Genomic DNA, 25,156 nt, shown 5'->3' with positions numbered 1-25,156 from the left:
ACATTAGACTGACCATGGTAGCCCTGGGAGGAACCATGGTTGTGCTAAGTTGATGAAAGAACAAGTGACAGAGTTGAACGCACTCTGAAACAGGAAAGACGGAGTGGAAAAATAACAAGGAAACTGAGTGGTGGGGATTCATTTGAATAGCTTAATCTAAGCACAGTTTCAGAATGACATTTGACATCTTGTAACAGAGACATTGAGATCGTGTTAAAAGTAAAATCATAATGTTTTATGATACAGGCTGAGACTGTGACTTTATGAAGCACACCAAAAGCTCAGCGCTTTGGGGAAAAGGGTTAAGTCACTACCAATTGTTCAACAGCAGAAACTGATGCCACAAGACATGGCAGCTAGTTGTCTCATATTTTGCCATTGTTGTTGACATAATTGTCTGGTGCCATCAGTTTCAGTGGTGAAATAGCAGTCAGTGACTCAGCGCTTTCTGAGAACTGTACATTGGGTATGTCCCCAAAGTAAAACATTTCTGTTCTGTCTTTGTTATTTGTTGTTGTTTCTTTAACCATGTTTACTGAACATATAAAATGAAGGATTGGATTCTGTTGCATTAGGTCAAGCTCTTCTCCCAGGCTGCAGAGGCCTTTTTCTGTAGCATCCCTTGGGTACCAGCAGTCGAAAAATATCCTCAAGCATAAATTTCACACAGCACACCAGCTATCTTCTTTTGTCAGCTACGATGTCAGAAATAATAGAAACAAGCTCTTAGAAGTATATTTAACATAGGGGCCCAGGCGAGGACACATGAAAGCACCACAGAACAAACTGGGTCTCATTGTCAATCCACAAATTATTTTGATGTTCAATATACTCCATTTTTTTTTTTTTTTGATTGAATGCACCTTCTGCAACAAAGAACACAAAGCAGCAGCTGTAACACAAAGCCTTAGACAAGGAGAGTGTTGTACAACCACAACACAGTGTCTATGCTTTTACAAGCTACAAAGCTTCTACTATATAAGACTATTGTGCACATTTGTTCATTAGATTTCACCCAACGCAGAGCAAAGCAGCAGCGAGTTCCTTTATGAGCTAATAAGGCCAGTCTGTGCATGGTGCAGGTCAGATAACAATTATAAATGTCTGTAATGGGTTCTTTTATTCACACACACTAAGAATTTATGTTATTATAGTTGTGAAGGCAAAGACTCCTGTTCAGTTACATAAAGTTAAGACGATGTGCCTGATAAGCCAAGCAGGTAGTTCCTGGTCTGAAAAGTGAAGCCAATGATGAAGTGGCTTAAACCTGCATTCTTTCTATTGGCCATCAAGGGGGCAACTCCACTGGCTCCAAAAAGAAATCTGTTTGTGTGGAAGCCTATGGTAAAATGACCCTACCCTTCTCATTTGATTTCACACTTGATTTCTCACTTGAGCCACAGGTGGCTGTGTGTGCTCAGGAGGTAGAGCAGGTCGTCCACTAACCGGAAGATCAGTGGTTCGATTGCCAGCTCCTCCCATCCACATGTCGAAGTGTCCTTGGGCAACATACTGAACCCCAGATTGCTCCTGATGGCAGTGCCATCAGTGTGTGAATGTGTGTGAAGGGTTAGATTCCTCTGATGGGCAAGTTGGGACCTTGCATGGTAGCCCCTGTACCTATTCAGCGTATGAATGGGTGAATGTTACTCGTAATGTTAAAAGCATTTTAAGTGGAAAAGACTAGAAAGGCACTATACAAGTACAGTCCATTTACCATTATTACCTCAGCAACACTTTCCTAATGAGTTTATGGTCTCAATTGCTAGTTTCAGGTCTTCTTCAATACAGCATGACGTTCATTTTGTAAATTATGGTCCCATTTAGAGTAAAATAGACAATAAAGCAGGGTATGCTGTAGTTGGACCCTAGGGAGCTCTTCCCCAGCAACACTCTCGTTCAAATATGGTCACTTCTCATCACTTGTGGCTCTAAAAAAACAAGATGGTGACGGTCAAAATGCCAAACTCCATGCTTCAAAGTGGGAGTCCACAAACCAATGGGTGATGTCACAGTGGCTGCATCCATTATTTTATACAGTCTGTAAGTGTAGCATGACTTAAAACACCTACAAAAATACCTATGTCTCACATTTGTACTGCAACACTGCCACCATCACAGTGAATAATTCACATCTTAGCCATTAGAAATGTATAAAGTGCTTAAGTCAACAATAAGTGGCTTTGCTGTAGAAGTCAAAAGCCACTGACTTTTGAGTTCTTGTTCTAGGAGAAAGGTCTATTTGATTTTGGAGATCAGAGAATAGAAAAGTTGACACGTTGGTCCAGTAGCACTATCATAGTCATTAAAAATTAATTGGGTTGGATCCATTCATTGTTTGTTTTACATGTGGCTATTCAATTTTTTTTTTTTTTTTTTTAGAATTGTCCATCAGTGTTTGCCTCTTTTTTTTCTTTCCACTGGTATTTTTTCTGCCATAACATGAACACTTGCATAATGTACTGTGATGTAATTTCTTTTTTTTATTTAAAGAGGAACTCCATATATAATTCAACATATTTACATAAATGTTTACTTTGTTGGCATAATGTTAACACACGTGACTTTTCAAACAATACACATAGACTACTGTGTTTTTACACATTCTGTGGTCCCATTCCTAACAGTGATGTAATAGGCATAAATAACAAGATCACCTAGGATGAGTATAAGTAGAGTAATACTGGCCAACCGTATCCCCAGTTTGTTCCTCTGACAACTCTGCTGGTAATGTTAGCAAGCCTCCACAAGCACTGGTGGAGAGACAACATTATACATGAATGAGAGATTTCTTCCTCCTCTGTGCCAGTATACACAACACATGGCCCAGCTGGAGAGTTTTTTTGTAATAGAGCGGCTACCCCAGCTTCAACACAGGCAGTCACACAGCAATGCTCTCAGAAGGCCATAAATGTACTTCTAGTTACTGTCAAAACACTGCTGGACTCCCTGTACTCGTCCCTGTCTTTTCAGCGAGCCCGGCAGTGACTGCTCTAGCTCTAGACTACCTGAAAAGTAGGAATACACATTGCTATCCATGCTGCACCATGCTCCCCGTGTTCCCACAGCCCCCACATTGCCACACATGACGTAGCCACAAGGCTACGCATCATGCAGTTATTTGCCCCTACAAACACCCCTCACTCCTCTGTTGCATTTTTGAGGGTGAGGGTGCACTTATTCTTTAAAGTATTTTTCAGAGATTTCTTCCCTTCATTAGACAGAGGACAGTAGAGGGCTGATAGGAAATAAGGGAAGAGAGATGCCATTCAACAAATGTCCCCTCACTCTGAGAAATAAAATGTTACTTTTATTTAATTTAGTTATGTCAACTGACCCCACATAACTAATCTCATCAAACTATATTAATTAAATGCTACACCATTCAGTTATGTGGAATTAAGTTAACACACTAATGTTGAATTTACTGAAGACATTTAGGTTTGATTTACTAAACACAGTTATGTTAAATTTACCAAATGCAGCTGAGTTGTATTAACATTGTAGGATTTTGTTGATTGTGTTAAACATGACTGAACATTACATGCGATTTCAAGGTGAGTGAGAGAAATAAATACAACTTAAGTAGTTGTACTTCAACTGACTTTATTTAACTGTGTCAAGTTAGAAAAGGTTGAGGAATGTTCTTCACAAAAATGAAAAAATATCTACCATAATACATTATGAAACCAAGGAAGCAAATGCAAATTTACCAATACTTAAAACAGATACATACTTTTAATACTTCAGTGCATTGCCTTGATAATTTATTCTTTATAAAGTCGAGAATCACTAGAGCCTAGTTTGATCAAATTGACATTTTTGTGCATTCAAACATCAGCCAGTGGTCAAAACTGAGCTATGGTTATTTTCTCTGTCAAAACAAGCAGTCCAAAATGCACATGCGCTCAGTTTACAGTAATATGAATACAGGCAACTGCAATGAGTAACAAATTACAGACAATGTTTGGCAGTTTTGGTCGATGAATAACAAAAGTCATACAAAAGGCCAATATTTTGTGTTTAGAGATCATTTATCTAGACAGCAGTCCAACATGCAAAAATGCTCAGTTTGCAGAGACAAAACAGAAATATGAGCAAATACTTACAAATTAGTAACTGCAATTTTTTAGCAGATAGGGCTCAGATGATATGAATGGTCAGAATTGACTAATGTTTTGTCTTCAGGTAGTTTTTTGTCTCAGTTTGCAGTGACATAACAGAAATATCAGCAAATGCGAACAAATGAGAAACACCACTCTGTCTTCTGAAATCTTTTTTGTGGGGCCAGCAGTCCAAAATTCTCAGTTTGTAGTGATATGAAAACAGACAGCTGCAAGCACTAACAAATTACAACCAGCAAATACTTGGCAGTTTGGTTGAGGGATAAAAATCCATAAATATTTTGTCTTTAGACACCTTCTTTCATCTAGTAAGCAGTCCAAAATCTGAGGGTGTTCAGTTTGCTGTGATATAACATCCGCAAATGCTCAGAACTGAGAAACTGGAAACAATCATCTGAAACTGTTGAAATTGCTTTTTTGGTCCAATGAAGAGTCCAAAGATACTCAGTTTACAATTGTTCACTGAACCTAACCCAAGGTTCACAGTCTCATTGATTGAAGGTGAAATGATTCATGTCGTCTGTTTTTGAGGACCTGCATCTTTGTGGAAAGCCTGTTGCCATCCAACTCCATCAATCAAAATGGAGAAAAAATTTTTTGAAGAAATTCAAATGTGTATTTCAGACACACCCATATGCCACACAAGATTGTTCACCAAATCTACCTTCTAAATTATGAAGCCAACATCCTTAGGGGATCTGTCGGCTCTGCTCCATCGTATCAAATGAGGTAGACTCTGCAAACCATTTTCTCCATTTCTCTCCTTGATCAATATCCTCAAAATGGAAGAAAAACAAAGTATTAATTAGAATCTGTTCTCTAATTGATTTCTCAAATGTCTATAAATTGTCATATTATGGTAAAAGTGATCATAAGAATTTCCCAAAGCCCAATGAGACATTTGGACAAAACAAAATTTGAAGACAACAGTCCAAAACCAAAAGATGCTGAATTTACAAAGATATAAAAACAAAAAATGAGCAGATTTTCACATTTGAGAAGCTGTAAACAAGTAATGTTTTCTATTTCTGCTTGCAAATGACTTAAAAACAATATTATCAAAATAGTTGCCAATTACTTTGGTCATTCAACTAATGCAGTGAATCAACTTATTGTTTCATCTCTGACTAGAACATGGAAGATATGGACTTGCACCATCAGCATTGGCCAAATCAATTAAGTACAACCCATACAATAAAATGGACACAAGTGGTAACAGGTCTTAATAGACCTTGCCTGAAGAAGTGCCTTGCTCATACACCAGTAAAAAATGGGAGTGCAGAAATTCCAAGGACATGTTTGAGCTGTAGGCAGCAAACAAGAATAAACATTTGCAAAGACCCAAGCTGACATTTCAGCACACCTACAGTTATTTGAGATTTATTATGCAGTAGAGGCCATCTCCTTGCAAGCGTGAGCATGGACGCTACACAATGATGTTTGAGCTACTTAAGAAAAAAATTATACATACATGATTACATAGATTGTTAACAAGAAAACACAAACAAGTTAATTTTCACATTGTAAAATGTCCCATTCCATACATATCTATGTTGTCATGATTCTCATCAAAAATGTTTGGTTAGGCTATAGCTCATACTCTACAATGCAACTTACCAAGTACTCCTTTGTGTGGGTATCAGGCTTTTCATTGATGTTGAAGCAAAGACTTTTAGGACACATTCCTGACCATTTTCAGTGCAGGGATTCTGTGGAGATGAACAAACCTTCACAAACTACACACAACTACACAGACCATACTATGTTCATATTACACATGGTGCTGACAATTTTATTCAGCCAAAATGTCAAGGACCGATCACAAGGGACCATATTATGAAGTTGCTGGGATGCAGTGTAGTTTCTAAAGAAACGGATGATTAGCTCTGTGGCTCGTCTGTGACGTACACAAAGAATGAACTGGGGCTAAGCTAACGTTAGCTAATACACTCATGAGCACTTTATTAGGAACATCTGTGCAATCTAATGCCATCAAATATAACAGCTCTGCCATAAATTCCACTTTTATGAAGCTTATACACTTTCAGTTTTCATTGAAATTGTCATAAAGGTCATAATTCTATTTTATGTTCATGTGTTCATGTGTATTGGGTGGTGGTGATGTACTGCATTAGTAGTGCATTATATTGAAAAGTGTTCCTGATATTTTGTCCAGCCCACTAATATACATAAAGTGAGCAAAATATTAGGAACACTCCAGTAATGTTGTTTGTAATGAACACATTCTAATGGTGGTGTGGACTTCTTGTCCACCCCGTGGACAAAAAAGATATTGAACTTTCAAGCTTAACAAAAGCAATATTTATTGCAGCGCTACTGCATTGCATTGCATTGTGCTGTGCAGTACTATATATGTATGTACTGTTGTTATGGTATCCACTCCCTGTATATAAACAGTATCTTCTGTACTAAGTCCATTTCTGCTGTTCTACCTCTCTGTTGTCTGGAGGGTATAATTTACAGGTGTGAAATACTCCATCACAGTTCAGTTGATATGTGCAGTCTTGGCATCAATAGTATTGACGGGAATATGTACCCTTATCTTAGTCTGGCAGCAGGAGTGCAAGCATGGGGAAAGGGCCATGGATGTTTATCTTCCCACAAGAGAAAGCAAGACTAGATTGAGTGAGTGGATGAAAGAGTGCGATGGAGACATGATTTACTTTTACTGGAGATACAATGTTGCCGTACTCTTAAATGTTGAACTAAGCAGTGGTCCAGATGCCATATAATACTGTTCTCTTCCATTTTTAGCTTCTGTGTGGTGAAGAGCTATTATATTGTGGGAAGCTGCCAAAAGCAGAGTGGAAGAGCCCATTCATAATGAGGAAATGACACAACATCCAGTCTCCTCTTAGCTGAACGTGATATGGATCATTTAAAACTCTTACACAATGTGCCAGTTTTCCCCACCGAATGTTTAAAAACCATCAGTGACTAATTTAGTGGTAGGGTATCTCAATCTAAGCACTTTATATTGTAATCAGTAATTTGTGCTGAAAAGAGGAGGAATATGATCCAGCATTTACACGCTGTCAGTGTTTGATCTGTGTAATTGTATGGTCTATCTTAATTTCCTTTGCAATCTTTGCTTGGCTCAAACATCGGAACAATTTGAGGTCAAATGCAATAGCATATTTAATATGCAGAGTTATGCAACAGTATTTTTGCAGAAAGATTACAGTCAGATATTGAATTAATCATCTAAATTATATTATTTACATTATATTGTACAATATGAGGCATAATGTCTTATCTTATAATCACATATTTGGAGGGAATAAGTAGGTGCTCATATAAAAATTAGAGCTCATGTTGAGGATTATAATACAGTCAAAGTAAAAAAAAAAATAGGGGGGGTTTGTGTGCCTTTGAAACTGCCCCTGATGAATACAAATAATACATTTCATTCTGCATCACATATTACAAGCTGTCTCAATTAGATCAGAGTTACACTATTGTCACTGCAGGGTAGAGTGGTGTTGACAACATCACAGCATTTATCTCAGTGGTGACTCTCTCCTTTGAGTCCCAGGATTGTGCTCTGAGTCAGAGCAAACTAAATGAGACTGTCTTATTTAGACTGTGAAATCACCGAGACAGCCCCAATTTATGCAGTATTCACCACAGCAATGGAGTGGTGGTTTGTTACATCCCTTCATATTACATTGGTAAAATGAGGGCAAGACATTGATGGCATCCTGTTTTCATGGGCAAATCTGAAATGTCTTCTTTCAGCCTGGTGTCTTGCTCATAATCTTCCCTCGACCATTTATGCATAATTGAATCGGTCTGATGAGATGAGAACTTCACAGAAAAATGCTGTGTGCTTTAGTTGATCAGTCCTAATCTACATGGCAGATGCCTTTTTATAACAGTTTCAATCATGAGTGTAGGAACATGAAATATTCTGCTACACTTTCCCACCCTCTTTCCTGATTTGGACCCTGAATTTGCTGACACTTTAGCTAAAATCCATGATCACATTGTGATGGTAATTGCATCAGGGTTTTAAAGATATGCAGTGTTGATTAGTCGTGTTTAAAAATTCATTCACCTTCACTGAATTCATCATCCATCGATCAACCGTACCATTACCAAGAAGAAAATGACTGCTTCTCCACACTGGGCTTCATAGATTAGTAAATCTCAATTTCCAAAGAAAGCAGCTGTTGTTCGCTTCTCCCTATTGTAACTCCTTTGATTACAGTGGACTTGTAGACTGTTTTAACTCCTTCCATCCCTCCATCCATTCACCCATTTCCATCCATATACACAGTCTATACATGTAGTCTAAAAATTTGTGGAATTAGTCCAAATAAATAGAATTGTAATAACTAACTGCATTGTGTGAAGATACCTCATATGAATTATATTGGCATAGGAAGCTATTCTTTTAAGGAGTATGTATAAATCTCCTGTTATATACTGACATTAGATGTCAGATAACTAGCAGGAAATGAGTGATGGCCCCTGTCCACTTCAGGGGGAACATTTAAGGGTCATTATTCCACCATTATCATCCTTGCCAATGACTGCAGAGCCCTCCTCCCTCCTGTCAGTGTGCTGTCTGCTGTATAATGGGCCCAGAGTGTCCATTATGAAGCCAAAATGGCTGCAGACGCACTTTAGCCACAGTCAGCTAAAAGTGGCTAAGGGACAGGGGGTAGGGGATACGGATCATAAAGGGAAAAAATATGTTGGGCCGTTGGTCTTTCTGCACAAATGAAGGTAAATCTTTCTGAGTTTCATGCTCTGACATATGATGGACCAAGTGAAATAAATGATAAATGTGGTACTGCAGTAATTTTGGAAACACTAGCATTAACAGACACAAAATAATGGTTGCAAATCATTTCAACCACAGTCTTTGATTAGTTTGATTGGAGGAGTTATGACAATATATCACAATTGATGTGAACTTGATATATTTTAGGGCTGCAAGTCTATGAAATGTCAAAAGTCAAAATTGACTTTGAGCACTAACGGTGCTATAATCCAAAGAGATTCAGTTGTTTTAAAATAATAAAATAATAAAACACAGAAAAGCAGCAAATATTCACATTCAAGCAGCCTTAACTGCAATATTTGCCTTTTTTGATTAATTAAATAACTGTGATGATTTGTCAATTATCAAAATAGCGGCTGATTAATTCTTAAAAGACAAGTGTGTAGGATTAGGGGCATCTAGCGAGAGAGAGCCAACAGTGGCTGCAAAACTTGCAAAAAATGTAAAGGCCCTCTGTAGAGCCAGTGTTTGGTTTGTCTGTTCTGGGCTACTGTAGAAGCATGGTGGTACAACATGGCAGGTTCCATGGAAGAGGACTCATTCCCTGTGTGGATATAAAGAGGTCATTCTAAGGTAATGAAAACATAATGATTCTTATTTTCAGGAGATTATGCACTAATTAAAACATACTTATGAATATTGTATTCTTAATTTCTGCCAAATCTTTTCCGCTAGACACCACTAAATTATACACACTATACCTAAGTGATTCATTGATTAATCATTTTAGCTCTGATATATTTCTGTTTAAAAAATATTACAGCGAGGACCTTTGACCTGGAATCCAGACAGCAATAACACCATCCAACCCTGCAAAGTTTGTAATGAGTTGTTAATAGAGAACCAGCAATTCTCAGAAACAGACTGTCTCTGTTTTCAGTGCGCAGTACATAGTTTATTGTTACCAACTGACACATTTAGACATGGTATCAGTGTGAAAGCATGCTCTAGAGGCATCTAGTGGCATTACTGACTTTCGGTTCCTGACTGGTTCGAACGCCGAAAAAACCTACTTTTTAAATGGTTTTTAAGGCATTTTCTTATGCAAATTTCTGATTTTACTTGTTTTCATCTACATCTACTTTTATCCACTACAGGTATTTTAATGATAGGGTGAATCGATCACCTGATAGAGCTACTTATTTTTAGCCAAGTGGCTAAGTTAGCAGCCAGGATTCCTCCCTAAACTACATTCAGCATGGCGCTGTGTGGCTCCTGTGAATTTACCATCTCTGAGCTGAAATCAGACATTACTTGCCTGAAAAACAAACTTGAGGAGAAGGATAAGTTGATCCTGGGGTTTTCCTCTATCTCTCTGGTCTGTGGGAATAAAGATTGACTTCCTTTTTCAATGAACTCTGCCATGGTTGGGCTCAATGGCAGCTGGTGGTGAGCTAGCCTCTGCGTGCATTTCACACCTGAGGGAAGACATCTGGCCAAGCCTGGGAGCGAAACCATAATTTCAAACCTGCTCCACTCAATCCGTACTCAAGCCTTGGAACAGGTGAAGGACAGAGGGTCCCGTGGCTCATTCGCTATTCGACCCTACACCCCTGAAGTCTTGCAACTTGAAAACAAGTTCCAAGCTTTGGAAAACTTGGGATGTCCACCTTCGCCAACTCCAAATGGATGCTTGTCCTCTGACTCAGGTGCCAATCTGGAAATGGCCCACCCCTCTCCAGCAGCTGCAGAAAGGGCTTCCCTGTCAGCGGTATCCGCCAAGCCCAAGGCTACAGTTAACTCCAAGCCCACAATAAGTGTCTGCTCTCACCGGAGGAAACCCGGGTGGCTCCTGACCCCCCAGAACCCATCTGCTGGACCTGTACTGGAGCTTGCCCCTACATCGTCTGAACCAGACAGACCTCAAAACAACACTCCCCGGGGTGAGATCGGCCCTGATCATATGTCATTGAAAATAAGTTTGCACATTTATCAAACCTAATTGTTATTCCTTGCCAACAGACAATAATCTCTGAACCTGACCCTGACACAGTTCATTTGGCTTCGGATGAATGATTTTATTACAGATCATAAACTTGATGTTATGTTTTTAACTGAAACATTGTTGGATGATAACAACAGGGCAACTGCTCTTATTGAGTCAGCACCCCCTAACTTTAACTCTCTTGAGGAGGTGGAGTAGCCGTTATATTCAAAGATGTGCTCTTTTGTAAACAGATATCTGTTATACTAAATAGCAGTGTTAAAACTATTTTATTAAATATCTATAGGCCACTGAAATATTCAGCTACATTTTTTTGATGACTTTGCAGAATTGCTTTCCATTATTGTAACTGACTTTGATGTGATTATTACTAATGATTTTAATATTCATGTTGATAACCCAAATGATAGGAATGTTCAAGAACTTTCCTTTATCCTTGGAAATTTTGGACTCTCTCAGCATGTAAAAGAGCCTACTCACAACAAAGGCCATATATTGGACCTGGTTATCTCCAAAGGTCCATTGTCATGGTCCTTGATGCTGCCTTATCAGATCATTCCTGTGTTTTGTTTGATATGATTGTCATAGTGGACACTTGCATTAGGTCTGAAATAGTCAAAAAATGATATATCAGTGAATACAGTAGCATAGCATTTTCTCAGGCAATCTCCATGATAACCTCCTCTTTGTGAAGATCAGTGGATGACCTTCTAGACAATTTTAATTCTAAATTCTTAAATGTCATTGAGGAAATTGCATAACTTAGTCAAAGTCACTTCTGGCACTTTCACTTCTGGATATCTCCTGAATTCCATTCTACAAGTCGTGTAATGACTTTTTTTTTTCACAGAATTTTTTTTTTTAAAATTAGGCCACCTATCAGTGCTTCCTCACTTAATTTAGATAACACGCCTCACCAATCAACTAGAACTAATCTGGTAAAGATGACTCATTTTGATGTCATGAACCTCACAACTCTGAAAATTGTTTTACATCTCAAACCCTCAACGTGTGGCCTCTATTCTCTGCTTACAGATTTTTTAAAAAAGGTTTTTAGTTGCCTGGCAACAGATGTATTACAAATAGTCAATAGTTCACTGCTTTCAGGGGTCTAAGCCCAACGCCCTGAAAACTGAAGTAATCAAGCCACTTTAAAAAAAAAAAAGCTAATCTAATGCATCAGTACTAAACAACTTCAGGCCCATGTCCAACCTGTCAATTGTTAGAAAAATTATTGAGAAATTTGCCTTTAGACAACTCAGCAATTTTCTGGCAGTACATAACTACTTTGACATTTTCCAGTGTGGGTTTAGGCCCCACCACAGTATCGAGACTGCTCTTATCAAGGTTCTGAATGACATTAACCTCAGCATAGATTCTGGTAAAGAGTCTGTCCTTGTGTTATTTAACCTTACTGCTGCATTTGATAAGGTTGATCACAATATATTAATCGACAGACTTGAATACTGGCTTGGTCTATCTAACATGGTCCTGAATCGGTTCAAGTGCTATGTTCAAGACAGAGACTATTTTGTATCAATTCGTAGCTGTACATCAGAGTGTCTCCCAACAACATTTGAAGGGTCTCAAGGGTCAATTCTTGGACCTCTGTTGTTGAATCTTAACATGCTCCCATTGGCTGAAATTATTCAAAACTTTATGTTTTCATATCACATGTATGCAGATGACACGCAAATATATAGCTGTGTCACCAAATGAGTAAAGTTCAATAGACTCCCCGGGACAGTACATTAAACAAATTAGTATTTGGATGTTCCAAAATTTTCTCCAGTTAAATGAGGACAAAACTGAAGTCATTGTTTTTGGGGCCAATGAAGAAAGACTTAAATTCTGTGCTCACCTTAACAGTCTATCCTTAAGGAATAAAAATCAAGCTAGAAACCTCGGTGTTATCCTGTATTTAGACCTAAATTTCAGTAGTCACTTTAAATCAACAACAAAATCAGCCTTCTACCACCTTAAAATATCACAAGGATCAGAGACTTGATGTCAAAACATGATCTAGAGAAACTTGTACATGCCTTTATCTCTAGCAGGCTGGAATACAGCAATGGACTGTTCACAGGTCTATCTAAGACAGTGATCAGACAGATTCAGCTGATCCAGAATGCTGCAGCCAGGGTTGTAACAAGGACCAAAAAAGCTCAGCATATAACTCCAGCTCTCAGATCACTACATTGGCTTCCAGTTTCTCAGAGAATCTACTTCAAAATATTATTGCTTGTCCATAAATCACTGAACAGTTTAGGTCCAAGATACATATCAGATCTCCTGACTCAGTGCGAACCCTGCAGATCTCTCAGGTCAGCTGGTTCTGGATTACTGGTTGTTCCCAGAGTTCCAAGCTAAAGACCTACCTGTTTACCATTGCTTTTAATAAATTTTCATTTAAATCAAAATGATTTTCTCATTGGCGTTATTGTTTTTATCCTGTGTGATTTTGCTTTTTTGCTTTTATTGTTTTTATTCTGTGTGCTATTGCTTGCTTGCTTTTATTGTTTTTATCATTTGTTTTCTCGTGCTTTCGCCTGTGTACTCTGTAAAGCACTTTGGGTTGCCTTTGGGTATGAAATGTGCTATATAAATTTGCCTTGTCTTGCCTTGCCTAGATTTGTATTAGTCAGTCACATGACCTCCTACTGACCAGAGTATTAGCGTTTCATGTTGCACTCTTACATATTGGCCAAGTGCCCTGTTGCACATGTGAGTGTCCATGTGAGTCTCTTTTTCTGTCTCACACACAAACAGTAACACACTTCTTTCTGTGGAGAAAAGCATTCTCTCTCCTGCACTCTCCTAAGCATTCATGCAAAAAGCTACAAATAATTCCTTTATTTCCCTTGCACCCTTTTCCTCTCATTCTGCTTTCTCTTCCTAGCCCTACTTCCACTAGAATAACTACAGTGCATCTCTCTCTCTGTACCTCAGCTGTCTGACATTCCTACCTTCCTGCTCCTCCTCAGAATGTTATTTAGTTGCCCCTTTACTCATGATTTACAGTGCCTTAATGTAGTCCTGTGCTTGCAGTCAGCAGATGAAATCGTCATTTGTCTCATTAATAGTCCTCCCCTTCTGCCATACATTCACTCACACACACACACACACATATACTACATATGCAAGCCTTTCCCGGTATGGCTTCATTCACTGAATACCCCCTCTCATCATCCCTTCTTTTCTCCCCCTCCTCACCCCTCCTTCTCAGGCCTTTCGCCCCATCCCTAATGCCTTTTCTCCACTGCCAGTCTTCTTTTTCTTCACCTCCTCTTTCACACCTCTTCTGGTGTCATGATGGATTTCACTTTATGGTATCTTACCTGTATTTTTTTATATGTTCATGTTGTGCAGTGCATACTTTGCTTCTCAAAATGCTCAATATAGAGTTCTTACCATACGATATGGTCTTAGACTGCAGTCCTGTGCTTTGTACAAAATGTTTCCAACACTGAAATAGACTACATAATTAAGTGGTATCTTGGAATGCAGTGAGAGAACATTTAATTGCTGTTTTGTACAATATGCTCAGCTGTTTATGCTGAAATTATAAGGGCATGATCCTTCTGTAGGTGTTTGACAGAGCCTGGTGTGATGTTCAGCATTTCAGTCATTCAGTGTCCACAGCACAAAGTCTAATACCTTCAATTGAATTTCTCCATCAATCAGCTCAAGGTTCAAGAGATTTTATTGCCATTTGCACAGGCACAGGGTACATGCACATTGGAATTCTTGTACAATTAATGTTTTAAAAAAAATAAGTAAAAGAGGAAATGAAAAGAGAGTAGCAAGGTCTGAGAGATATTACATTATTTACAACATTTATTTACAGCACTCCAACAATTATTGCACATTAAGAAAAAGAACAGATGGTGGCCTTCCAGAGAGTTATGATGCTGGTATTTGACATCATGTTAGTTTTTGTTCTGTACTGAGATGATGTGTGGCAGATTCAGGAGAGCTAGCACTAGCTAGCTAATGTCTCCATTCCTTCATTTCAGATTACAAATTCATGATTGGCGTTAATCATCAATTAGACCTATGTTATTTACATACATACAACATAGCTAGCCCACATTTGTAAGAATATAACCCAAGATTCACTACAAACAATCAAACCACCGACATAATGTGACAGCCTGTACTTACGGAACACAACAGAGCTTTTCTTATGAAAACTGGAAGCCGGTCACAGGAGGGCAGGCCCAAAAAGACTTTTTCCCATAGACTTATACCGTGAAGGAGACGTCTGTAAATCAGCGAATATATTTGTTTGAGTGTCACAATCACTGCGAAACAATTTTTTTCACTATCAGAATTTGATCCATTCGGTCCAATCACATAAGAGCCGCACAATTGAATCACTTTATCCCCATTCAAGTTAGCCAGAGGGCTAAATCGGAAGTTAGTAGTCTCGGCTGACGGAAGTCTCTACTGAGCATGCTCTATGGGCGCATTGGGCCCATAGAGTATGCACAGTATGTTTTGATCCGTGTATTTCTTTACAGCTGGAAGTGGCTTTTTTGGTTTCATGCACCACTGAGCAATTTCGTAGGAATGAACAGAGCCCCCCTCCAACACTGTATCCAATTCTCTTTATAAATCCATGGGCTATATGCAGAGGCTAAATGGAGAAGCTAAATGACTCAGCAAATCGATTAGCTATTAGGAAAAGGAAATGCAAATGGGAAAGGGAGTTGCCCTTTTAAATGCCCAATTAAAAGCTGTATTCTTAACTCAGTTTACAAATTCAGTTATTTATTTCTCTATTTAAACTGCATTTTCAAATTGATATTGGAATGCCATTATTTATTCGGGAATTCAGTAATGTATTTTTATATGATGTACTTATTGACTATTTTGTATTTGTAAATCCTTTTTTAATTTGAACGATTTATTGACGGATAATTATTTCATTTGTAAATGCTTTTTATAATTCCTCATTTTATTGCCCATTAAAATATCAAATAATTAGTTGCTTTGTAATTTAGTCCATTTATTTATGGATTAAATAATCAATTTGTAAACCAATTTATTAATTCCTGCATTGTTGTACAATTAGTTATTAATTAATGAAATGCTATTTCTGTGACACTTGTGGTCCACCATGCACTACAAGCATGTGTCTGCAGTCTTTATCTGTGCTGGTGATTTTCTCCATGTGTAGGTGAAAAAGAGAGAAAGATTGAAGGGTGTGAGGACAATATTTATTTCATCCTCATGGTAGTCATAATTTTGCGTCTAAGTGTCTGTACCCAGATAGAATATTCCTGATTTTTATTTTTGATAGATTCCGTGCTCTCAGTTGGCCACCTCTGTTCTGTGTTTTTGTAAAGTACGACACTGGCTCACATAACTTTCTGATTCATCTACTGTTTCCAAGTGACTATTAACTTAGGCAAGCATTTTCATTTTAATCAGCTGTCTCGTTTTTGTCTGGGGACAAAGATCAGAGGATGCCCCCCACTGAATCTCTCATCTACACATTATAATACAACTTCAGTACCAACCCCTTCCTTTCTGTGATCTGTTTTCAACTGCAGAGGCTCAGACATAATCCTAAGTAGGATACACAAAGAACCATCTTGAATTCTTAAGCCCAGCTGAGCACACTTTCTTAAATAATGTACAGTGCTCTTAAAAGCTGAAAAAATGATTTTTGAAATGAAAATCTTGTTGAAATTGATTACATTTTGAATTGACTTGGAAAGCATATCTAACTATGTTTTATCTCGTTCTTTCTCTTTTCCTGACCCCGTTGTATCATGTACATGCACCATTTCTTTTTTCTCCTTTACCCCTTTATTTTCTGTCCTTATTTCCTTCTCCACGCCGCATCTTTTCCCAAATTGCACTTCTTCTTCTTTTATGTTCCCTCCTTTTCATCCACCTCTTTATTTTTTCTTTTCTCTGTACAGCATGTGAGTTGATGAACCAAGGGATCCTCGCTTTGGTCACATCCACGGGCTGCGCAGCCGCGAGTGCCCTGCAGTCTCTGACGGATGCAATGCACATCCCCCATCTCTTCATCCAGAGGAACGGGGACGGTGCACCCCGCACTGCCTGCCAGCTCAACCCCAGCCCAGATGGAGAGAGCTACACCCTGGCTGCTCGTCCACCTGTTCGAATCAATGACGTCCTGCTCACCCTTGTCTCTGAATTGCACTGGCAGAAGTTCATCATCTTTTATGAGAGTGACTACGGTGAGTTGGGACGAATGTGAGCGTTTGATGGCCAAATGTATCTTATAAACAAGACATTTGTATGTAAGATGATTTCAGCTTTTTCACTTAAATGTAAATGCTCCAAAACCATCTCCAAAGTGAGGGGGAGATCACGCTGCAACTGAAGTAAAGCCATATTAACACTAAGAATTCATACGCTGGGAAGAATACACTGAGTTAGAACTAAGATGAAAGAACATCACCACTCCCACGCAGACATACTAACACACACATACATACTGTACAGTATGTGCACACTGTTAAAAAATAAATCAAAGTTCAGTAAAGTTTGTAGGGGAAAACAAGATCTCATCACTGCATTCACTATTAGTAGCATCCTCATGAAGAGACAAGTCAGAGCCTAATTGGCTCATTTGTGGCACCAGAGATAGAGGGTGTGTCCCAACAGTATTTTATATATTCTCAGATGTTCTCCATTTCAGTTTATTTATTCTCATCACGATGCTCTGTGGACCAGACCTTTCTTGACCCACATTTGGCAAAAGGCAAATGACTGTGGATAGAGCAGTGGTGGAGTGGAGCAGTGATTGGCAAAGCAGTACAAGGGTGGAAAGATGAAGAGAGTATATTGCTGCATTGGCATTCCTCAGATGATACTTTGCCACTGCTGGCTAATTTTTTACTACTTGGAAGAGTGCAATCTAAAAGAGAGTGTAAATCTGTTTTTTTTCTGTACAGTGGAAGCTACAGTTGATATAGTGAGTTGATAAAGCAAACCCTTCAGGAAATACAGCCACCCCAACAGCCACCCCCTCCAAGTTTCCACCCCACAGTTAAGACACTGCACCCAGTGACATAGCTCCATGTGGCATGATGTTTCACATTTACAAAGATCTGTCCTTGGATTTGTTTCTGACATTAGCACTCTTTGTAGAAAGTGCACAGTCAGTATTGACCTGGATCGATTAAAAAAACCCTATTGGAAGAGGATCAGGTTTAGCACCATCTATCTATCTATCTATCTATCTATCTATCTATCTATCTATCTATCTATCTATCTGTCTGTCTCTTTGTCTGTCTGTCTGACTAGCTAACTCTCTATCTTTCTTCCTTTCAGATTAGCTGTATGTCTTACTGTCTGTATGACAAACTAGCTGTCTAACATGCTGGCAAGATACCTGACTGTGTTGAGGGGCAACTGTATCAGAGTTGTGTTAAGTTACTGCCGATGCAAACCCAACATTTCCTACTTTACTGCTTCATATTTAAAGCTTTTAAATTACTAAATAACAGGAGTCTTTTATTGTGAGGAATTTACAGGAAATAAAATGTGTCCCTCACTGAATTAGCGGAGCTTCTTTAGCGGTGCTAAAAACTGGTGCACATAACAACTTATTGAGAAATTTGAAACTATTTGTTCAGTGGATCAGATAGGAATAATGCAAGGAGGAATAATACAAGCAGAGACAGCCACAGTGAGATGTTTGATGAAGAGCTGCAGACGATCAGCACACATCAAACAGGTAAACAACTTATTTTACTTTGCTGGGTGTGTAATCGAAAAACACTCACAGCATGCCAGCTTGACTCCAATCATGGCTCAGCATGACTACCCCCAAAACAATGGAAAAGCAACATCATGTTAGCGGAGTGAAGCAGTGAACTCGCGCACTGTGTGTGGAGCAAATGACCATATAAAGAAATCTGTCACAAGCCGATGTTAGCTTGGGCTGAAAGTAGAAAAAAACATTGGAAACCGAGCATTCATAGCAGTCTGAAGCCAGTAATTTTTGCTCACAGGGATTACTTCTACATATGTTTACCTCATTATTTGACACTTTGGCTACATTTAATATGAACATCTGACATTGTAACATCATATACAGTATATGACTGAAAATAAGGAAAAGCATGATCGGTCCTCTTTAAAGAATTTAGTGTCTAATTAGCATCCTCATTACAGAACGGTCAAAATACCTGTGGTGCCTGCCTTGAAACATTATAACAGTGACTCACACCACTGCCTAGAGACTGAACTGCAAATCTCTGTTGATACTTGTGTAAAGAGATGTTGAATTTAAACTTGACACGTGTGAGTAGGGAGAAACACCTGCAGCAATTCACTCACTTTTACTTACAAGATGTCAAATCTTAGATGTTATATAAACACCAGCAGCCAATATTTTTTCCTGAACAAAATAGTTGGAAGTTGGTAAATTTTTGATTGAAACAAGGAACAATCTGATTAATGTATAAATAAAGAAGACTACAAATCTGACCAGACATTCAATGCCAGCTTTTAGTATTTCACAGTTTTTTAATACTTAGTGCAATGGACACATTTACCATTTACCATTTACCAAGAAGTTTTGAAGTTCAGTACCCAGCCCTAGGCACCCACAATGGCAGTGTCAGTTGGTCAGTCTTTTATGCATTATGTAAAGCACTTTAAATTACTTTTGAAAATGCTATATACATAAAATTATCCACAATATACAACACTATGGACCCATGATGTCACGTGGCACCGGTCTGGTTCCCAGAATTATATACAAACTTAGTGAAGCTGCTTTCAGCAACAGCATATGTTCCACATATCTAGAAAAGACTTCTAAAAGATCTGAGGTGCATATTTCTTTTGAATCAACGCTAAAATCACATATTTTGCCTATTGTTTTTTTACTCATCTTTTGGGTGTTTTTAGATCTGCACTTTAAATTGGATTCTGTTACTTGTTACACTATAATTTCTTTACTTTTTTCCATTTTAATTTAATTTGACATATTAACTACTCACATCATTTTGGTTGTTTTAGTCTCAGTGTCTTATCTAAAGCAGTGTGAATTAGTGAATGGGATGAGAGATTCCCTTATCCTCATTGTAAATTACCTTCAGTGTGAAATGTGCAATTCAAAGTAGGTTAGTTAAGTTTTCTTATCTAATCCTAACCTGAGGAAGAAAGGTGGGAAAAATGTAAAACATTTAATTAGACAACATTTGGTCCATTACACTAACATGCTGCTTGATAAAAGATTGATTCAAATTGAGGTTTAGAGATTTTTCAGCACTTTTCTGTTGGCAGATATTGCTTGACCACAGATTGATTTCTTAAGTCAATTTAGTTAATACTATAAATGGAGTTAAAACAAAGGCCTTTACTTGAAGGAATGAATTGTTGCAAATGTCGAGCTCCCCTTTCAAGTTTGATAATATTTGGTGGTTTGGAAAAATTTTATTTATTATGCTTCTGTGCTGGAAACACCGTGGCCGGAGGCATCATGTTTTCAGGTTGTCCGTCCGTCCATCTGTCCCATTCTCATGAATGCGATATCTCAGCAGAACTCCTTGAGGGAATTTCTTCAAATTTGGCACAAACGTCCACTTGGACTCAAGGATGAACTGATTAGAATTTGGTGGTCAAAGGTCAAGGTCACTGTGACCATACAAAACAGGTTTTTGGCCATACCTCAAGAATTCAGACACTGATTATGATATGCTGTGAGGCTTTTGTCATTAGTCCATATACACCACCAGCAAAAAGTTAGAGGACACCCACATTCCAGTTTTTATTGAAATTTAAACAGTCCAGTGAATTGTACAAAGGTATGCAGTTAACTTCCAGAGGTAAAACAAAAGTTTAGGTTACCAAAACTGAAAAATAATGTAAATTTCAGTCACAAAAAAAGCCCTCTTTCGGGGATCAACAACTCAGCTTTTCTGCAGCAATGAATGTAAATTAAGCCTTGAAAGTTGATGCAAACAATTCCTACAGGTCTCCCAACTTTTGCTGATTACTTACAATCCCTCTGTCTGTATAAAAGCATGGAGGAGGAAGCGTGATGGTCTGGGGCTCTTTTGCTGGATCCAGAGTTAACGACTTGTGCAGAGTGATTGGCACACTGGACCAAAAGGTCTGCCACAGCATTTTGCAGAGCCATGCAATACTCACTGGTCTACAACTAGTTGGTCAGGGGTTCATCCTACGGCAAGAAAAAAACCCAAAACATACATGCAGGCTATGTCAGAACATATAACATATGTATAGACAGAAGGCTGAAAGTAAACCAACGTGCAAGTGCAACACATTTGTGGGAACTTCTGCAACAGTAGTCAACAGTGTGCTGTTATCTCTGCAAAAGGTGGTTACTTTGATTAGTTAAATATTTAGATTTTGTTAAACAAAAAGATGCCATGATTTCTTTATTATTTAATCTCCAGTTGTTTACATTGAGACATTAAACTCTACATTTCAATAAAAACTAGAAAAATTGAGTTGTTCCAAAATGTTTGACCAATATGATATGAGGATAAAACATCACTCATTGGCTGATGCACTTTCAGTCAGACAGCGAAACATTAAACCATTAAATAGCAGTTAAAGTAATATTTTGGACATTAGAATCTTGACAGCACTGCCAAGAATAAGATTTGCTGATGGATTGTGACTATAAGCAGCAGCTTATCTGTCAGCATCAGAGCATTCAGTCTGTGTATCTCTGTCTAGTGTCACGTATAATATAACTGACTGCAGAAAGATGGAAGTTTTTGATTCCTTCAGACATCATAAAGATCATTTTGATCCATTATATATTTATCTGATAGTTAAAACTCATACCATACCATCAGAATGAACATATTGAAGAAGAACATTGAATTTATGACATGAAAGTTTATGAAAAGATGATTGCTATACTAAAGCCATCTTAATTGAGCATTAAGAGTAGGAGTTAACTTGGTGTGATGGATTTCTGGATGTGGTGTGATAAGGCTCTGTTTTGCTGGGCTGCTATGTAGTTTTCTGACGGTACATTAGTCTATAAAGGCAGATGTTAGAAACAATAGAGCATCTACTTGCATGTAGTCAGGGGTTAAAGTGGGATTTGGCAGGTGAGGAAACCCTAAGATCCAGCGGGGAACAATTACTCACCTCAAAATGACTCTCAAATTGATTTGTCCTGTGAGCACCAGTGGACTTGTTTTCTTTGCAGACAGACTAAGTGATCAGCTGACCTTCTTTTAAGCACCCATTTCTTGACATATTTTTGTGGATCCCGCTGGTCTAAAGGAGGCCCAACCAAAGAAATGAACATCAGTGGTGAGACCTTGTTGATTTGTAGTTGTGTCTGTTGTGGCGTTATTATATTGCTCATTTCAGAGAATCCTCTTTCACAGTCAGCACTGCTAACAGACAAGACAAAACATAGACAAGCAAAATAAACATTTCATTAAAATTTAACTAAAAACAACTAACACAAAATAACATTGCACTATGAAATAAACACAAGTGCATATTTACTTGACAAGCAGCATCAGGTCCATTGATCCAGATCTCCTGATGATGTCACAGAGTTATAGACATATCCATTTGCTGTGACCACACAGAAGCTTTCAGTTCAGATCAGGCTGGGTCTCTTGTGACTGTAAAGAAAATATGCACAACCCAGTGAGATTACTGGCACTCATCAGCACAGATCAGCTGTGGAAAAAACATGATGCTAAATTGAAACTATGTACTCAACCAGTGTTATCGTCATCCTGGAGCCATCAGACTTGGAGGATTAGAGGCCCAAATGAAGGCCATTACTGAGGGTCAGAGGTGATGATGAGATGCCTGAGCAGGTGTCTGCTGTCTCTGTAGCTCTAGCTGCAGCTACTTTATCCTGCTGTCTGTGACTCTGCTTTTACCAAGGAAAAAATACAACACATAAAATACATTAATACATTCACAAACATATCAATCTGTCCTGCTGCTCCACATGCTGCCTCATAGTTCAGCAGCTGAATGGACCTGAACTGCACTGATTTCAGACAGACAAAAGCAGAACTAAAGAAATCTGGATTTACTGAACCTGCAGCTGTTATCAGAAGACAGGAGGCAGACAAGATTAGGGGGTAGGGTGTACGCATGAGAGAAAAGAAATGAAAATAACACATTTCAGTGTAAAAGGTCAATAATTTAGCTAAATCTCAGTGTGCATGTGTGTTCTTGTGTCATTATGAGTCTGGAAAGATTCCAGATCAATTTCTGACAGCTCAGACAACAAGATGCAGAATTCCCACGCAAGTCATTTATATAACTCACACTTCAAATATTACTGAGTTACATTGTGCACACCTGTGTCTACTGTTTATCAGACAAAGCCTGGCGTGGCTTTGTTTATCTGAATTAGTTTATCTGTCTGACTACATCAGAGACAATAATGCTACATTGGTTTACTTTCAATCACAAATACAGGAGACAGCAGTATGTTCATTTGTTGTTGTTCGTTATTGTTATTACCAATTAATATGACCAATGTAATCGCGGGAAGAGATTATCAATAACGTTACAAAACAAAAATTCAGAGATAAAACAACATTGTCTCTTACCAACCATCTGGTTCAACAACGGAGAAACAGCTGAATGAACGTCAGGAACAAACTTACTGAAGGCCAGTAGATGAATATCAGCTCGAACAAAGTTTCATTCACCACAAACATAAAAAGACATGAATATCTCATATTTCAGATACACTTTATAGTGTTAAACTTTGAATCGTTGCTTCTGCAGTCTTCACTTTCCGCAACAAGCAGAAATACGGACAGCACCACTCTGTCATTGCAACAAACAGGTCAGAGGTGGCATTACACCAGAGGGTTTAACTGGGTGCTCATGTTGTGCCTCTTCACACCATGTGCCCTGGTCTACAGGCTGCAGCCAGACCCTTCTCCATGAAAAATGAACTCCCTTGACATTATTATGTATGAAACTGCCAATCAGATTTATTTACTTATTAATCGTAGGGGCTGGAACGCAGTTTTGGATCGTTCCAGCCCACTTTAATCTCTGCATGAAGTGTCAGGCATCAAACTTCAGCACTTCTCACAACAAGTTGTCCAAAACCTCATTTGTATTGCACATATCTAAATAATGATTGTTATAATATCTATCATACTTCTTTGATACTTATTTAGTTTTTAGATGGTGAGAGCAACACCAGCCTCCACAGTAAGAGAGCACAGGGTGAGTTTTGTTTTTTATTACAGCTTTAACAGCTGGCTTCTCTGACCTCAGGGGCAAAGTGTCGCTCAGTGTAATGAAGTGTGTCAGGGAAGCCAATTCATTCCAGTCTCCACCAATGCATCAGTTGCATAAAAAGCGCATTATGTAAACAACTTCTAAAGCTTCACCTCTTCTGGTTCTATTTGTCATAGTAAATTTTAAACACATAATTTAATTTTGTGTTGTGAGAGAGTGTGTTCCATAATTTATTTTACAAGTTATAGAAATAACCTCAATCTTATGCTACTATAGCTCCCTAGGAAGCAGGACAAAATTGTATTACTACTGCAAAACATCCTTATGTGCTTTTGCCTTTGTGCCTTCATGCAAATAAGATAATACAAAATTGTATGATTATCCTACAGTTCATTGCTAATTTAAAAAAAGAAAAACTTTAATCCTACTAAGACTGAGCTTTTTCTTTTTTGTTTAGATGTCTGTTTACTTTCATAATTCTGTTCTTCTGTTTTTCTTTCTTTCTATCCTTCATTCATTATTTCGTTCTTTTCTGACTGTTGCTGACTTAAACCATGCTCTCTGACAATGCTAAAGGGTAGTATACTGCCTTAGCTTTTTTATCTGAAAATGATTAAAAAAAAAATAGACGCAGTGCATATCAAGGCCACAGAATTTCATTTCTCCCACTAAAAAAGAAACTTCTTGATGGCAAACTCTTGTTTTGCCGTCAAGGACAGTACAGCCCCTTGTGCATTGTAGGCATTCTTCTAAAACCAACCAGAATGCTCAGATATCAAATGAAACTTTCATACACAAACTGTTTACTGTTGTCTTTTGTGCTGCATTTAAACGACACTGACTGAATCAGCAGTTGTGGGTTGAGCTCCTGCGGTGAATCGAAAGATGTGGTTTTATTCCATTTCATTTTTACATTTGACCATGACCAACACAACCCAGGTTCATGTTCTCTTCTCTGTTTGTTTTTTAAACTAACCATGTCTTTAAATAGACACCATTCAGCAAAATGGCTCTAAATTGAATAAGTCAGTCATGCCATGCTTTGTTTTAAATCTGGAA

The 25,156-nt window shown here is 38.2% G+C and overlaps 1 protein-coding gene across 1 annotated transcript in view; it reads left to right on the top strand.

Moving 5' to 3' along the window:
* grid1a (glutamate receptor, ionotropic, delta 1a) overlaps positions 1 to 25,156 on the top strand; it is a 260,773-nt gene that overhangs the window by 141,801 nt on the left and 93,816 nt on the right. The window contains exon 3 of the mRNA XM_067610467.1: positions 16,813 to 17,097. Within this exon, the coding sequence (XP_067466568.1) occupies positions 16,813 to 17,097 (285 nt within the window). The remainder of the gene's footprint in view (positions 1 to 16,812; positions 17,098 to 25,156) is intronic.

This window comes from Thunnus thynnus, chromosome 14 (assembly GCF_963924715.1).
Source record: "Thunnus thynnus chromosome 14, fThuThy2.1, whole genome shotgun sequence".
NCBI classification, from domain to species: domain Eukaryota; kingdom Metazoa; phylum Chordata; class Actinopteri; order Scombriformes; family Scombridae; genus Thunnus; species Thunnus thynnus.
The sequence above is the reverse complement of the archived record's forward strand: the minus strand, read 5'-3'. Positions and strand labels throughout refer to the sequence as shown.